General features: G+C 35.5%; 1 protein-coding gene across 2 annotated transcripts; it reads right to left on the bottom strand.

Annotated features, from left to right (window-relative positions):
* Window positions 1-327: 327 nt before the first annotated feature.
* Window positions 328-17,217, bottom strand: LOC121317389 (elongation of very long chain fatty acids protein 4-like). 2 transcript variants are annotated; one of them, XM_041253266.1, is made up of 7 exons: window positions 16,972-17,217; window positions 12,522-12,622; window positions 10,829-11,016; window positions 9,729-9,809; window positions 2,239-2,410; window positions 1,190-1,317; window positions 328-681 (listed from the first exon to the last, which is right to left on the bottom strand). In XM_041253266.1, exons 2-7 carry the CDS (start codon window positions 12,586-12,588, stop codon window positions 394-396), a joined length of 924 nt encoding a protein of 307 aa, XP_041109200.1. In that variant the 5' UTR covers window positions 12,589-12,622; window positions 16,972-17,217; the 3' UTR covers window positions 328-393. The 2 variants fall into 2 exon arrangements, with proteins under 2 accessions (XP_041109200.1, XP_041109199.1); XM_041253265.1 differs by having other exon boundaries at window positions 16,977-17,217.
* Window positions 17,218-17,309: the final 92 nt, after the last annotated feature.

Genomic DNA, 17,309 nt, shown 5'->3' with positions numbered 1-17,309 from the left:
ATGCCTCCAGCTGCAAGCAGGCCAGCCTTACAACTTTGAATGTGCACATACATTTTTGACTAATTTCTTATTCCATGATATGGTTTTTGATCATAATATATTACTGTTTCTGCACCCATGTGTATTTGTCATGTTTAATAAAGTTACCAGTATATTTTTTTAAATGGCAAATATTCATGGAGCATTTATAAATAATGATTAATGACATCTACATATAACGGGGCAATAAACGGTTTAGATTACAAACACATTACCCCCATTTAACAGCTTTGCAACACGCTGAAGAACAATCTCTTCAGATAGCTTGCTTAAAGCGTTTGTCATTCACTTCTCAAAATTGGAGGCTTCCTCATTTCTAAACCCATTTGTTTCAATAATGCCTGCTTATTCATCTCATTCCCGCTTTGCTTTTCCCTTTTTCTTCTTCCTCCCATTCTCCACAAGTTTACTCTCTGGCTTGCTCACCCCATTTGTCACGGACACGGCCCCATTCACAGCCACCTTTCCTGCTTTGGAGGACGTCTCCTTCGTGGGGTACCGGTAGGTCTGGTAGTAGAAGTTAGCGAAGAGGACAATGAAGGTGACAGCATAGGCAATCAGGGCCCAGTGCATCCACTTGGGGAAATGGCAGTCTATGTAGAGAGAGAGGGCTGTGTGGCCAATGGTGACGTGGAATTGAATCTGAAAAAATAATAAGAAAAAAGCTCTTCTTTAAGAACTTAGGCTCTGCCAACTTTCTGACATGCCCCCTAAAGACTCAAAGTCAAGAAAGCTGCAGTTTAAGCACTAGTGTGCAAATTTATTATCACAAATAATCAAGACAAACAGCATGAGGGCCAAAATAAAAGGTTAAAAAAAAAAAAGATTTAACTGTAGGCTGGGCATTTGCCTTTACTACACTATTTGTCAACAATCCAACACAAACTCACTTCCAAACACCTCCACCAAACAAAGGATTTCTCCCCTTTTATACAGCCGACCACTCCCCAATTAGCACTCAATTACCTAATTGGAGAATGGCCACACCTGTGATTGTTGGCAGGGACAGATTTAACGCCACCCCTGCCACACACTATTTTACATTAAGGGCTTTCGCCCTGTCACATATACAAATACAGTAGAAACAACTTAATTGCAAACAGTCCAACAGTGGGGATAAATTTGTAATAAGTATGAATGCTTCACTTACCATTTGTATTATAGTTAGGTATTTTTTCCACCATAGGTATTTCTGGATTTGTGGGCCAAATGCTGCCAGTCCATAATATAAATACATGATGATGTGGATAGAAGCATTCATGTGGGCTCCAAAGAAAGCTGTAAGAAACGGCAAACTGCAGTTACCTTTTATGACAGGTCCACAGATTACATTTTGTTTCTGATTATTTTACTTCATTTTGCAAATATAGTTCCTCAATGCAACATTTCAGGTTTTTAAATATTTTACAGGAAAGAATACCCGACTGTGATTATAAGTCAATGGAGATATGGGATGTGCATTTTATTTATGTTTTAGTTTTTATTTTGATGACGTTTTTTTATTCTTCCTCTGGGGGAAAGTAGTTCCTTAAAATAAAGTTGTATTTCCCCTTAGTTTTTTATTGTTGTACACGGGTATTACTACATCTTCTCGTGGTGAGTTCAAGAAGGTTAGGGTTTACAGAGCATCATAGCCTATAAGCTTGTGAGATTTCCTACCATTAACATACAATCTGTTTAATAACTGTAAATACTAAAATAACTAGTGTAAAACTAACAGCAGTACCTGGATTCTTGTTATACTAAGCTTTGAAAAAAAAAAAAAATAGGCAAGGCACATAAGTATCTAAAGGCTGTGTTTGGGTCTGCTTTTTTATTGCTGCACAATAAAAACGACTTGACTGCAGTATTTGAACTGCAGCTGTAGAAAACTATTCCAAAAGCAACTGTTGTAAATCTGATACCGACATCTTACACTTACACTGCACCTAGTGATCTCAAATTGCACTTGCAAATTATTACAGTATACTTTAATTAACTAAATAACCATTTGGTATTTGCAGAGATTTGATTTTACTAATAGTTTGGGTTCATCTGGATCTGGATTTAAAAAAAAAAAAAATGTTATTCTGCTTCAGCCTGTGCTTGGCTGATTTTGTTTGAAGTTGACCTACCTCCCATTTTAATCAGAGAACAACCTCTATAACCCCTGGAGAATCCCCTTCCCTCTGTGCAGTCAGCGCTGCTCTCTGTACTCACATTGTCCTCCAGCCACCCACTTGATTCCAATCCACCAGAGAGTGAACATCGTGCAATGGTGGTAGACATGGAGGAAGCTGACCTGGTTAAATTTCTTTCGCAGGATGAAAAACACGGTGTCCAAATACTCAATTCCCTTTGAGACATAGTACCACCACAGAGCACCTGCTATCTGTGAGGCAGGCAGAATGGATCAGTCACACATGTTCACAGTACTGTATACAGCAAAACAGAATCAAATAAAAGGTTATCAAACATAATGGCATAAACGTGTACTCTGTAATTTCACACCCATTTAATATCATGTGTGTTCTCACTCATTGTCAGTTCTTGCTTCTGCTTGATTGTTTAATACGCTTATTTCCAGCAAAACATAAATTATAATTAGTGGTGTGCAACTGCAATTCTGGCCATCTCTTCAACTAGAAAACTGCACTCCCCAAGTCATAACTTCAGAAATGCACTCTTTGTTTTAGAAGCATCTGAAAGGCGTTTTTGCTGGAATAGTTACCAAGTCTGGTAAATAATGATCTAATCAAAAACAACAATTAAAGAATGACTGAGAACACACATAACAGAATCTTGAAAAGTTATGAAAAAAATATCAACGACCAATAAGTGATATCAAATCAACTGGCAGGAGAGAAACCAGTGCACAGTCATGCTACTTAGTAAAACAATGTCAGTGAACTGATTGGATAACAAAACTTGATTCCACTAGTTTTGCTACACAGGTTGGATTTACCTACTAGAGATATAAAAGTAGATTTTATTTTTATTTCATTAGATTGTAATGTTTTTTTGTTCCTCCCACACAAGCTACAAAATGTGTTTCAATTTATAAGTAAACTACATTATGGTCTATGATTTTATGTAGCCTACACCTTCTGCTGGACAAATATTTATCCTACTTTTTCACTCCCTCCTGTAAATGAACATATCCAGTTACTGTCCTCAATGAATAAAATTATCTGTAACCAGAGGGTCCTCAGAAATCGCAAAAGAACGTGAAAGAGTGCATGTACTGGTTAAAATATTTGTATAAATGTAACAGAATGTAGCCAAATCAATTTGAAGCGTCTATATGAGGCTAAGAGTGTATGATAAATGTTAGGTGAAGATTTGTGCAATGAAGCCAGTTATCCTATTCACCCTGTAGAGTGTGACAGACAAACACGATTAAGCAAAACTGTGAAAAAGAAAGGCTGATGTGACAATTCAGGTATGTTTCATTATAAAAAAATAAAAACATCAGTTACTGCCGGAAGTTCAAATTGCCTTCCTGTTGGGCACACGTGTTGTCACTGTAACATAGGGAAACATATACAAATTGTAATATTGTATAACAACAACTTCCTACAGAAGCATATGTACAATAGTCAAACCTTTTTTTCCTTCTTAATCCCTATATTTCCCCTAGGGCCATATATCTGAAAAATATAATTGGAAATGTTTGTAATTCTGTACGGTAATTGCAATCACATCCTTCAACATTGAAATTACCTTATAACATTTTTTTTTTTTTTTTAAACTATGTCAGAGGTAATTCGTGCTGGCCCAAGCCCAGTCCTCCAAGGTTCTGAGGCTGAATGCGTTTACTTTGCAAGAGCAGGGTGATGTATTATTGTTTTAATGTTCAAACTGCATCCAAAAAGCAGTGCAATTCATCTGAGTAAGGGAGAACTTGCACACAATGACGGCCATTTTTATTTTTTGTTAAACTAGAAGACCTATAAATATTCAATTTCTGTAGGCTATCGCAAGAGGTGATTGGTATGTAATGCATGTAAGTGAACTGTGTTTAGTGGCATTATATAAGCTAAAAGACAGCATTACTTGCTCATCTTTTTGTGGATTATTTTTTATTTTTTATAAAGACTAGAAACTGGCGCTTGAAAGAAAAATATTTCATAATAAAGGCTCCATCTGTACGTGATGGGATTGTGTCACTCCATTTGTTTAACCTCAAACACTGCCTTTACTTTTGCTAATACTGTCTCCCACCTATCCTTTCTTCTGAAGCAGGTCAGGTGCACACGTCTAAATGTCAAAAACAGACAGAATACATCACTTCCTATTAATTTGCCTACAATAAAAAAACAAGTATGCAGCTTAGATAGAGGAGGACTACAGCGCTAAGCCAATGAAAATCACATTTATTTTTAGACATCTAAATCCAATTGTAACCTCATGTAGAGATTTAGACATCTCTGTGCACCAACAGCAACTTTAGACATGTTAAACCACCTACATCCTCATGTCACAGTTTAAAATCAGGTCTACAGAAGACCCAACTAAGCCTGTCTATATAAAAAATCTAACTACAACATAATTTGTTCCAAAGCAACATGGAATGAATACAGGTAATTAAATCCACATGAATTAACAGGACTGAATTCAAAATGAATCAAATCAGAACTCAGAGGAAGTGCATATGATATTCAGGTGTTATTTCTGTAGCATTCAGCCAGAATTCATTATGAATTTGTGGGCAACATATTTAATAGTGTTGCCTACTTCAAACAGAATAATAAAGTTTCTTGCAACAACGTACTAAATAAAATATAATAAGCACAATTGTAAAAAATATGCATTATCCTCGAAGGTTACCTAAGGATTTAATAATCTAGTAACTAGTTTCCTTCAGTGAGTGAAATTATTAATTTAGTATCTGCTACTACACTGTGTTAATACTTGTTGGTGTCACTGTATAAATAATCTCCAAATTAAGGCTGCAGATTTAGTTGAATAAAATACTCTTTGTTTAGGTTTACTGCTTAAGCTTTCATGCACTTTTTCAGTGAGAAAAGTATTATTTATAGCATTGTCATCTTTACATTATACTTTTGTATTTATTCAAAATGTCACATTGATTGTCACCTACAGCACAGCATTCAATTACAGTTATTTACAGTTCATCATGATACAATAAATGATTAAACTTTTAGAAAAATGTAAAAATCAATGCAGATTGTATGCGGGGGCACATGATATTTTTGATTGCACAGTTTAGTGCCATTTAGGGTTTGTATTTCTACATACTGCTTACAGCCTTTTAACTGAAATTCAGATTAGGTGAAATACACCAGATATAAAGTTTATTTCCCAACCCTTCAGACTAAAAAGCTGCTAGAAGAACTCACAAGCCATATGGAATAAAGCTACAATTGTAACCTGGAGATAAGGAGGTCTAATGACCCCGTAAGCTCTGTGGACATTAGGAGCTTGACAGTAAGCAGATTGTGAAGTACAGTACAGAGCAGAATCTATCTATTGTGCTGTCCACAACAGTCTTGGGGTTCAACAGCAGGATTTTTTCCCCATCTTTTAGACTCTGGTAAGTGCATTATGATGTTGAATGTGTCCTCTTCATGAAGCACTGCCCTTGCTGACTCCTGACTGAGGTAAACCAGATCAGGAGTTGCTGGAAGCTCCTTAATAAGTTTACTGTGGTAGAGCATTGCAAATGCATAGAAACAGGTACTAACACATTATAATAGCGTGGTAAGGAAAGGTAACCAACTACAAAAAATGTTGGGAAAAGCTTGGTATAATGTAGACCGAAACTCTAATTTCATCGCAGGGTTCTGTTCGTGTGATAAACCACATGAGTGATGCCGAGATGCAGTTACAGCCTTTTGTGTAGTTTTGATGTGCTGTACATCATAACAAAATTAAAAAATATATAAAAGGCAGGGATAAACTGTAGAATCAGTAATGTTTTCATAAGTAGTACAATTAAGATATTTATTTATTGCAGTTTATAATAATGTAAAAATTTGGAGTGTTATCCATAGTTATAGTGCATCTGAACTGCAAACACATTCAGTATTCATATTTAAGGATTCTTTTGGTAGGTAAACTTCCAAACAACTGGAAAATCTGTACAAATTATTTTAACAGTTCCATATTTCATCAGCATCGTTCCAGATTTATGAGGACAGGGTCTGCCGGCAGTGAAAGGACACTGGGATTAACAAGCCTGCCACAGGATCTGGCCTCCTCTGAAGGACACAATTAGCTGAAAGCGCCAAATTGTCATCACCACAGTTTTTACTGAAAGGAAAAACATACCAAATAACAAAATGAACTAATTATTCAATTTAAGGGGCTTGTCAGTTAATTTAAGGGCTTAAGTTATTTAATGTCCAATTTAGAATTATTAATGGTTTTCCTTTCAATTATTTTTTTTTTTTTTGGTGTAAATAGCTTTTAGTAAAGCCCAGTATTTCATCACATGTTCTGTGAAGCAATTTAAGAAAGGCCGATACAGACTGCTCTGTAAAATAAGACTGTGTAACCCTCAGGCTGATGGTATTGAATGCATTAGTGACCTTCAAAGCCGTAAGCATGGCTCCACTGCAATGTTTTTTTAGTTAACTGTAACAATAACAAAAATGTCTATTAACGAACATAAATCATATCCGTTAATAGTAACTATAACTAAAAAATAAAATGATAACAAAATAGTAACAAAAAAAACCAAAACATTTAGTTATAGTTAGGCTTGTTACTTTCAATCGTAATCAGTAAAACAACTGGCTATTTTTTTTTCTTACTGAAAATAATCATTTATAAATCATCTCTAGTTTTTGTAGTTTTTATACTTCTCCGTTCCACTCTAAACGGCTAGATATGCTGTCAGTGAACTCAGTGGTCCCTCAATAGGCTACTGTAGTTTCACTGTCAGTCATTTCTTGTTCTGACAGATCTTGTTGACTGAAGCAGCGCTATAATGCTCTCGTTTGTTTAAATGACTATCAATCATCAAGACCTGCACCCTGTGCACTTTCATTTGCCAGCTACAGCGCCTGTCATTCTAAGCGCCTACTTTGAAATCAGCAGGTTAAGGTGTAGGTAAGCTTTTGCTATAGGTATACAGTGACAGTTACTAGTTTGATTTGAAAATGGGGCGGAAGAGGAAAACACTTAATGAATATTGTGCACAATACACTGGCCAACGGCTGCAGTCTCCGCGGCAGGACGCAGCGGGCCCGTCTGCCTTACCTTGCCGTGACTCTGAGTTCAGCTGTGCTGAAGCAGGAGAGGGGCGGACCTCAGACTCTGAATAATAAGTGCAAGTTAGTTCTGTTCAACTATCTCCAGTTTTGTTCTGTGCACATTATTTTTACCTGTAAATGTATGCTATAGAAGTCTGTGTAATACACAGTTTATTTGAGGATCTTTATCTATACGTATAGCTCTGCTGTGACCAAACATTATTTCAATTAGCATGTTGGTAACCATGGTTTTGTTGCATGTTGAACATGATAAAGGGGTTTTGGTAAATAAGACATTTCTCAATGGCATAAATTTAAAGCATAAAGGTCAATTTCACCCTTGAATGGAAAAATTTTAAAATACCGGTTAATTTTTTTGTCAAAGTTAATCAAACAAAACTAGTTTACTATATTACATGTATGGAATGAAAATGTATCTTGCGACAAAGCTGTTATCGGAATATGGACTGGTAATGTAAGCCATAAAAAATGTACATTTTCAACCAAAATCAAAAATAAACATCTGAACTGCCTATAGGGACTGTTAATTAGCACATGAAAGATGTATCTGACACTACAACTTCTAATGTGTTGTTTTCTAATAAGAAAAAAAAGGTCAATGCTTTATAAATATGGCCCTATAGTATGTTTTCTCCAGGTCTCTTGGAAAGCCTGTGAGTCAGGGACATTTTTTATTGCACAGAAAAGGCAAATGTTTTATTTTTTATTCACTGTTTTCATGGGTACCACTGATTCAGGCAAGTTGCTTATATATTTAACCCTTCTATATGCCTTTTTTCATCAGGCATTAAGGTTCTACTTAAACATTTACAACTGCAAATTAAATGGTTTAACTATTTTTCCTTTTTTTATTTAATATAAAAAACTAAATAGAGCTTTTGTAAATTGTTAAGTAAAAATCAAGGTAAAATAAACAGCCTGCTTTTTACTACATATTTCCAGCACACAGAATCTATTTTACTTGTCTTAAAAAGTGTGTTGAGGGCTGTACATCAAGACTTGTGAGAGAAGCCACAGAGAAGCCAACAATCAATTTGAAGGAGCTACAGAGTTCAGTGGCTGGGAGTGGAGTAATGGTGCACCAGTCAACCATATCAAGAGCTCTGCATAACACTGGCCTGTATGGGAGGGTGGCGAGAAAAAAGCCGTTACTCAAAAAGTACCATCTGAAAGCACGTCTGGAGTTTGCAAGAAAGCATAAGAATGACGCAGCTGCGATGTGGGAAAATGTTTTGTGGTCAGATGAGACCAAGATAGAGCTTTTTGGCCAAAACTCAAAGCGATACGTGTGGCGCAAACCTTTCACTGCCCATGCCTCAAGACACACCATCCCTACAGTGAAGTGTGGTGGTGGCAGCATCATACTGTGGGGATGCTTCTCATCAGCAGGGACTGGGCATCTTGTTACAATTGAAGGAAGAATGGATGGAGCAAAATACAGGAAAATACTGCAAGAGAATCTGCTTCAGTCTGCTAAAAAACTGAAGCTTGGGAGGAAATTCACCTTTCAGCAGGGCAATGATCCCAAACACAAGGCCAAAGCAACATTGGAGTGGCTCAAGAAGAAAAAGGTGAATGTCCTACAGTGGCCCAGTCAAAGTCCTGATCTCAATCCCATTGAGAATCTGTGGCACTATTTGAAAATTGCAGTCCACAAGCATCGTCCAACCAACCTGAACAACCTGGAGCAAATCTACCAAATATTAATGTGTGGGGTCTGAATACTTTTGCAAGGCAATATATATATATATATATATATATATATATATGATGGACATTGACAAAATGTTTTTGGTTTCTTTTTAATCACTCAATCATTCATCCTTGACAATGACACTCTTAAGTGACTATGACTGAACCATACGCACTTAATCACCTAATTAGTGAGACAGTTGATTGGACACTGGATATGGAGTGATTTCATGAATAAAACCAATAAAGAAAATCACAGAAAAAAACAATAAGCCACGTTTGTCAAAAGAAAAGCGCCTTCGTGCAATCGGCATATTGGAGGCTGGACTAAGACAGCCTACTGTATCTTGTTGTCTTGGGTGCTCACAGCCAGCAATGTCAAACCTGGCAAGACGGTATAACCAGACACACACTGTCAATGACAGGCCACAAACTGCGACCAAGAGTCTCAACACCTGCCCAAGATCGACAGATCATTTTGCAGCATCTTCCTGATGTCAATTGTTAATCAGCACTACAAAAAGTCACTGCACCTGCTCTAAAACAGAGTTTGTCATTTTTCGATCACATCTAGTGAATTGTATCCAAATATAAGTGATATGTTTTTTTTTTTTGATGCTCAAATATAAGTGACACGTTTCTTTTGATTTTCAGTATACAAGAGGTTTAAGTTTCAATGTGCTGGGTTGCAGATCTTCTTTAATTCTTAAGACTGGTATTAGCAATGTTGTTCAGGACATTGGACAGCAACCACTAACAGGCCAAAAGAATACTTACCCTAACTTCATTAACATCTTCAGAGTAACTCACTGGCTGACAAATGTAGCTGTATCCAGCTGCTCTTGCAGCAAGAAAGAGCTAAAACAAAAACAGAACAAAGTTTACCATCGCCAAACCTAATCACACACCTGTTACTGAAAGTGAAATATTTTCTGCACGTACAGTACGTAAATAGTACACATGCAGGGCAGTATGCTTAACCTACTTGCACTTGGCTCATAAGAACATGACAGAATAATTTTTTGATTCCTGGTAAAATTAACCCAATTCTTGAATCCTTGCACCATGGCACATTAGAGTTAAAAAAATATTTTGTATAGTTAAAAAAACAAAACTCACTTGCCTGTCAAAACTGTCATTCTAATAGTCAAACAGTTACCCTCCTTCTACCACTGCAGCAGTTACAAAATGTGTTAAAGCTCAGGAAGCAAAACAAAAATAGGAAAGAGGGATCACCTTTTCACCCAAGTGGTCCAGGTTTAGAATGAACACAAATAAAACACAAGCAGACTATGTCAATTACTATTCTTTTTTATTTTATTTAAAGTTCCAGGTTTAGCAGCCTAAGGGATTCTTCAGTTACTCGAGGCTGAGCTAAAGCATCCAAGTGGATAGTCTCCCCAAAGTGTGCGTCACTGTTCACAATTGGATTATACCCTAAACCTGTTTGTAAATGGCTTGCAGGATCCAACACTAAACATTTTAAATACATAGCACTGAGTGATGGTTCTGTTGGGTTGTTTACACTTCCGGTATGCATCCCCCCCAAAATACTGTATTTCCAAATGCATTTGTTGAAGAGATGCTGGTGTGGTTCACTAACGCGAATGAGAACAGATGGAGGCTGTGGGTGCCACGATACTGTATTGAATGCATAGCCACACTTTAAGAGCAATATTTCAAGACAAGATTCTTTAAAAAAAACCCTCATTGACCTACTGTTTTTCATTATAAGCCTTTTCAAAAGGTAAGTTCATTTGTAGTCATAAATAATTAAAATCATCTCTGATAATAATAATAATAATAATAATAATAATAATAATAATAATAATAATAATAATACTTTGATTTCATAGTGTACAATGAAGTAATCCTACCTCTTTAAAGATGAACAAATTGAGTATCACCATCCCAAAGTTATAGATGATGAGCGTGGAGCGCAGCTGAAACGGCTCCCTGCTCTGCATATACTTTGGACCCAGCCAGATGAAGAAAAGGTAGAGAGAGCTTATTGCTAGCGTGGGTAGAGGGGACTGCATTAGGGGCCACTTCTCCACCCGCTTGTCTGGGAAACAGAAAAATACAAAGAGAAGCAGTGTAAACTTCGTTTTTCTTCAAGAGAAGTAAACCCTTCAAAATGTATATACAGTAAATAATATCAAGCTTATTATTTTTGCCTTCATATTTTAGTGAATAATAGTTTATCACACAGCAAGATGGCGTGAGACGTAATTCAGAAACTTGAGCAGTTAAAGTGAAATTTGAGCTTGTGAAATGTGAAACGAACAAGATGAAACAGAGAAATATTACATTCTTAAGACCTTGCTGAAGTGACATGCCCAAGTAATATAAAAAATGAGCATATAAATAATGGCTCTCAGTTACATAGCTTTAGAGTCAGATCTAAATATTACATTCAAAACACTTGGCACAAAACTGCAGATATGCAAGTAAAGCCAAATATGAACAACAATAATCTTTCCTTTATGAGAGGTGAAACAGAAACAATACTATAAAGAATATGTATATGTGTGGTTTGCACAGTGATACAAGATCAAAAGCACAACATTGTGGTTTTTGAATGAATAATAAGGGTGTTTATAGTTTGTACGAATATATACTCTCCCGAACTCATAATTGTTTTTGTCTTTTAACAAAATGGTCTATCATTAAATGATCCATTGATCTTATTATGCATCATCAGGGCCATCACAAGTATTGTATATATCGTATCACAACCTGTATATTGCGATATGTATCATATTGTGACATTAGTCATCATTACATCCCAAGTGTAAACATTTCATTCCTGTACAGAAAATTACTTGCATGTACATTTTCAAAAGTGATATTAAGAGAGGTGGAAATCGGATGTATGGCAGGTCATTGATATTAACCAGAATTTGATTAAAAAAATTATATATAATTAACAAAATAAACAAAAACGAAGCAAAACACCTAGCTCCTTCGGAGCTCTTACTAAACATTTGTAGGTTCCCTGACTCACTTGTGGGACAGCTAAGCTGTTTACCTGACAAATCATACAAAACCACAGTTTTTCAAGACCAAGTAAAAAGGCTTCACACAGTATCTTTTGCTACAACTGAACACACTATCAATCGGTGTCTCCACACAGCAGCAGCCCTGAGCAGACTGACTGCTCTCCTTTAATACCCTGCACCTGGCTCTATTTTACAATAATAGCAAGGTGCAGGTGATAAGTAACAATAAAATAATAATCAAATTAGGGCTTTTCATCCCGTGTCCTTCTGGGAGGTGTGGTCCTGCGTTTTCCCCGAACTACACTTTCTCACTATATATATATATATATATATATATATATATATATATATATATATATATATATATATATATATATATATATATATATATATATATATATATCAGGACCTTTGTCCTTATTGACTCACATTATATTTTGTCTGGGGAATTTTTATTTGAAACATTTAAGCTTTTGTTTGCATTTAAACAACACATAGATACTGTAACTTTATTAGATCAACACTCCTAGATCAAATCTTTAACAAACCCATGAACATTTTTAATTACCTGCTATGGTAAGGCTCCATGTGTAGAACTGAATTGTATCATTAATGAAATGAGTAACAATCTCCATGATGTTAACTCCTCCTTGGTTATCCAGTTAAGACCTATATATACATATATAAAAAAAAATACATAAAAAACATTGTTAATCAATTGTTCATGTCCATGAAACTGGGCAAGGACACAATCCCTGCCCTGGAAACTTCTTTTTCATTACCATTTTATAGCAGCATGTGCAGTTATTTATTTATGGCAATTTATTCAACTGAATTATTTAACAAGAACAAGGGATTAATTGTCAACTGCAGATACATCCAGCTAACTAGCAATCAGGTTAATGAAATAGATTCATGTAGGCATGGCTCAATTAATAATGAAAAAAACATATTGGTCTTTAAACATCTGTGTTATCTGTGAAAGATTCTGTAATTATTACACCACAATTGTTTCCTGTTTCCAACATCTGAGTAATGTTCAGTAGAATTGCTATTCTTGGATTTAGGCTAATGCAGAATTGTGACATATGTAGCACTGTTGCATGAACATCTGTCCATGGGGCAGAGGGGGGAAGGGAATTTGTGTTTTCAGCTAAGGCCCTGTCCATACTATGCATTTAAACCATAGTATGCATTTAAAACTTAAAAGTACTAAATACGGTTGGCGGCCACACTACACAGCGTTTAATACCTCACTCGAGAACCAGACTCGGGACCACCTCATGGTGTAGTATCGAGTCCGGTTCTAAATCAGATCGCAATATCCCATGCTTTGTGATATGTTTCGCTAAATACTCATAACAGGCTCCAGAAGGACTTGCTGTCAGTCTACACTCCACACTGGGTATTCATTTTTATGTTTAAAAAAAAAAATCTGTCCGGACATCTCTGTTAAACTAGTGGGGAAAATAACAAAAGCACAGCGTTAAATTAGGCGACTGCAAAAATGAAATGCAAGTTAAAAGGAGGATCGGGGATGATTCGCGTCATTTGTTAGCTCTGGTTGAAATAAAATTACAGGGACCAGACTTAGGCTCACGCAAAATATGAAGGTAAAAACAACGATTGTTTTGTAATTAACAGCTTTTTCTGAGTTTAATTATGAAACAGAATCAGCTCAATTTGTTTAAAGGGGCGTCACATGATTAAAAGAGGGAGCGCCATTTGTGCCAAAACTATTCAGCCATTAATTTGTCAATTCATTTGTCAGTTTGTTTTTCAGTTCATGAATTGGTCCATTTGTCCAGCAATTTGTCCATTTATACAGTAATTCACAAACTTATTTGTTAATTCATCTAATAATTCATTAATTCGTCAATTCATTAATACGAAAGGCTATACAGACTTTAGTGTGAAGCGTTTGCTCGGCGCTTGACCTACAGATTTCCAATCAACCAGGGGAACTTCCCTGCAAACTTCCCTACAAACAAACTTCCAACTGTCAATCTTGCACTGTGCTGAAAACACTGCACTCTTTCTAGCCAATGGGAGCACACACTAATATTTTAACCAATGAAAATCCAGCCTCACTCAAAACTGTTTCAGCCAATAATATTGCACTTTATTAGAAAGGGTGTTTCAAAAGATATTCTACTTAACAAGGTACTCGACTGCTGATTTTCAATGGAGACTTCCGTCTCACTGCGCACAAAGCTTTGTGGAGAGAGCTCGGCAAAAAAATTCTATGGAGAGTTAATGGAGGTGTACGAAATGTTGCTGGTTTTCATCATGTTAAAAAAATGCATCAAACTTTTGAAGTAGATTTCACATTTGCCCAAGGCCTTTTGAAGAAAACAGGAACATTAGCAAATTATAACAATACGTAATTATTATGAAAAATGCTATTTTCTGAGCACTGTCCTGTTCCGTGGTGCATGCGCAGTAAATACAGTTACTGCTGATCACACGTGTCATTGATGATCATATCTATTGACAGCTTTCAGAAGCGGGTAGCGGGACATGTAAAAGCTATATCATATCAGATATATTTTATTATTATTTTTGTGTATATTTTATTACTATTTTTGTGTATGTTAATTATTTGTGAAGTCATTTTTTAACAAATATACAGATGAACAGTACCTTTTTTTTTACCTAATTTGTCCAAGTAGCTACCGGTAGTTTGTTTACTGTACTACATTGCTGTGTCTTAATAATATTTTATGTTGTAATGTTATGTATTTCTAAAGTAACCAGTGTTACTGGCATGCTCCACCAAATGGGACAGTGCTCTGAAAATAGCAACGGAAAAAACGGAACTCTACACTGATAATCAGAGGAGTCAAGTATCTTGCTAAATAGAATATTTTTTGAAACACTATTTCTAATAAAGTGCAATATTATTGACTGAATCAGTTTTGAGTAAGCTTGGATTTTTATTGGTTAAAATATTAGTGTGTGCTCCCATTGGCTAGAAAGGGTGCAGTGTTTTCGGCACAGTGCAAGATTGACAGTTGGAAGTTTGTTTGTTGGGAAGTTTGTAGGGAAGTTTGTCTGGTTGATTGGAAATTTGCAAGTCAAGCGCCGAGCAAACACTTCACACTAAAGTCCTTATGGCCTTTCGTATAATTAATTGACAATTTAATTAATGAATTATTATGAATTACTGTATGAATTGACAAATTTATGGACGAATTGCTGGGCAAATGGACCAATTCATGAATTGACAAACTAATTGACAAATTAATTGCTGGATAGTTTTGACACAAATAACCCTCCATAGTGGACGCTTTGAGCTGGATTAATGAATATGTTTGTGAGTACAGTTCTCGAGATCGGTTATGTAGTATGGACAGGGCCACAATTTCACAAGCTTTACCTTTCAACACAGGGTCAAAAAGTCACAATCTGCCAGTTTTTAAATAAATTGCTGCACAAGCTTCTAAATTTGAGCTATGATGAACAATTACAGGGTTGTTTTTTTTTGTGTTTTTGGTGATTTTTTATTATTTTAATATTCTGAGTAACTCCAATCAGCACAAAATTCTACTGTCAGTAAGTATTTGGTCTTAAGGACTATTTAAATTTGACATTAAGTGAAATTGGTAGGTATATATTTGTACAGCCATTAGCAATCAAAGTAGCTTCCTTTGCGCCTATAAAAATCCCTTGGTAATTTACATCTGCCTTATGGGTTTCCTAATTTTTCCTTTGTAGGACGAAGTGTAAATATATCTGATTTCTTGCGCTAACCTCTCAAATTACAAATCGGGTGCTTTACTTGTAATGTGATACATAGGTGACATGTATTTATTTATTTGTTTTTACTGTTAGAATCCAAATAAACACATGCAGACCAGCACTTCGGTGATACAATAGACAGAATAATGGTTTCTTAATTATTCTATGCAGTACTGTTTGGATTGCCGTTTCAACCCAGTAGCACAAAACTGCATTATCTTATTAATGTCAGCTGTAAGATTACATTGCATCCGGTAGCGTTACAATAACATTTTCACCATCATAAAATCAATGCAATAAGTTGCCAAATTTAAGACATCAGATTTACATTTTTTTTTTTTAAAAAAGAGAAAAAAAGAGCTTGCCCATGCGAAATAGATATCGTCAGCTCTGTGAAACACAAAAGCAGTCTGAATGTGTCAGCAGGTTTTTCACAGCCCAGACAGCGGCTTATTTCCAAACGTACAGTAGCACAAGCAGTACAGGCGATCAATCGTTTCTAATTACAATGGAATTACAAATATAACAATGCGCAATACGTTCCGAGTTGCATTGTTTATGAAAAATAATTAACCTAATTATTATTTTTATAATAAAAAAATTATATATATATATATTATATATATATATATTATTATATATATATATATATATATATATATATATATATATATATATATATATATATATAATGCATGCACCAACCAAGGGTATTTTAAGAAGGAACAAATATGCCTATTATCCTTCGTGCAGATGCTGATTTCCAGTATGGAAACCTCAAGGATAAACATGCAGTATGTACTGCCAACATTAAAGCGTATTCTTTTGCCTGACTAAAATAAATATTTTGGAAAACTACTATTACTAATAACAATAGCAATATTAATAGTAATGATAATTATAATTGTAATAATACATGCCAGGTTTCTGAACAGTAAAATAATGTGCACAGTAGATAAACACGTTTCTAATCTAGTTGCTAGTAATCTAGTTATAATAGAACAAATATAAAACACTTAAATAAAGATGTATTGCTAAAACATCTTTATACATGATCAGATTATTACCAGATACTGCAAACCTCGCTGACTGCACCATAATGATAATATAGAACTAAATACAAAAAAACCCACAAAATAATTAAATCAAAAGACAGTCGATGAATCTTGCAATGCACACCAATGTTATTTATTTATTTTAAACTCCCTTGTTTAAATGTAAAGCTGAAATCATGTCCACTACTGTCCTATCATAATGGTAATACACCGACATCTTACCGTACCAATAACTCGATCCTCCAGGTGACATTCAGCACAAGGTCAGCGTCTTAAAAAACACAGCAATAAATACCCTCCTTATTACAAAACTGCAATGATGTAAAAGGACTTTATTTATTTTTGAATATATGTCATGGGTCTGGCAAAAAAAACTAAGTCAAAATGTGTCTATATTGAGATTCTACACGAGCTATTTGGAATGCACTGCTGCTGTTGCCAACACAGCCTGGTTACCGGAGAAAGGAGGAACACTGCGCATGCGGAGAACACGCACGCGCCAACTCAGAGACAGCTGTTCTGCTCCAAGTATCCATTGAGAATCTAGCTGCAGTCAGTAA

The sequence above is a fragment of the Polyodon spathula genome, chromosome 6 (genome assembly GCF_017654505.1).
Source record: "Polyodon spathula isolate WHYD16114869_AA chromosome 6, ASM1765450v1, whole genome shotgun sequence".
NCBI classification, from domain to species: Eukaryota; Metazoa; Chordata; class Actinopteri; order Acipenseriformes; family Polyodontidae; genus Polyodon; species Polyodon spathula.
The sequence above is the reverse complement of the archived record's forward strand: the minus strand, read 5'-3'. Positions and strand labels throughout refer to the sequence as shown.

Bases quoted from the DNA above. Each gene is read 5' to 3' on its own strand.
- LOC121317389 (XM_041253266.1), bottom strand. From the start codon at position 12,588: ATGGAGATTGTTACTCATTTCATTAATGATACAATTCAGTTCTACACA. The intron at 11,017-12,521 runs GTAATTAAAAAT...TCTGTTTCCCAG, and splicing joins ATGGAGCCTTACCATAGCAG to ACAAGCGGGTGGAGAAGTGG. The intron at 9,810-10,828 runs GTAGGATTACTT...TTTTTGTTTTAG, and splicing joins ATTTGTTCATCTTTAAAGAG to CTCTTTCTTGCTGCAAGAGC.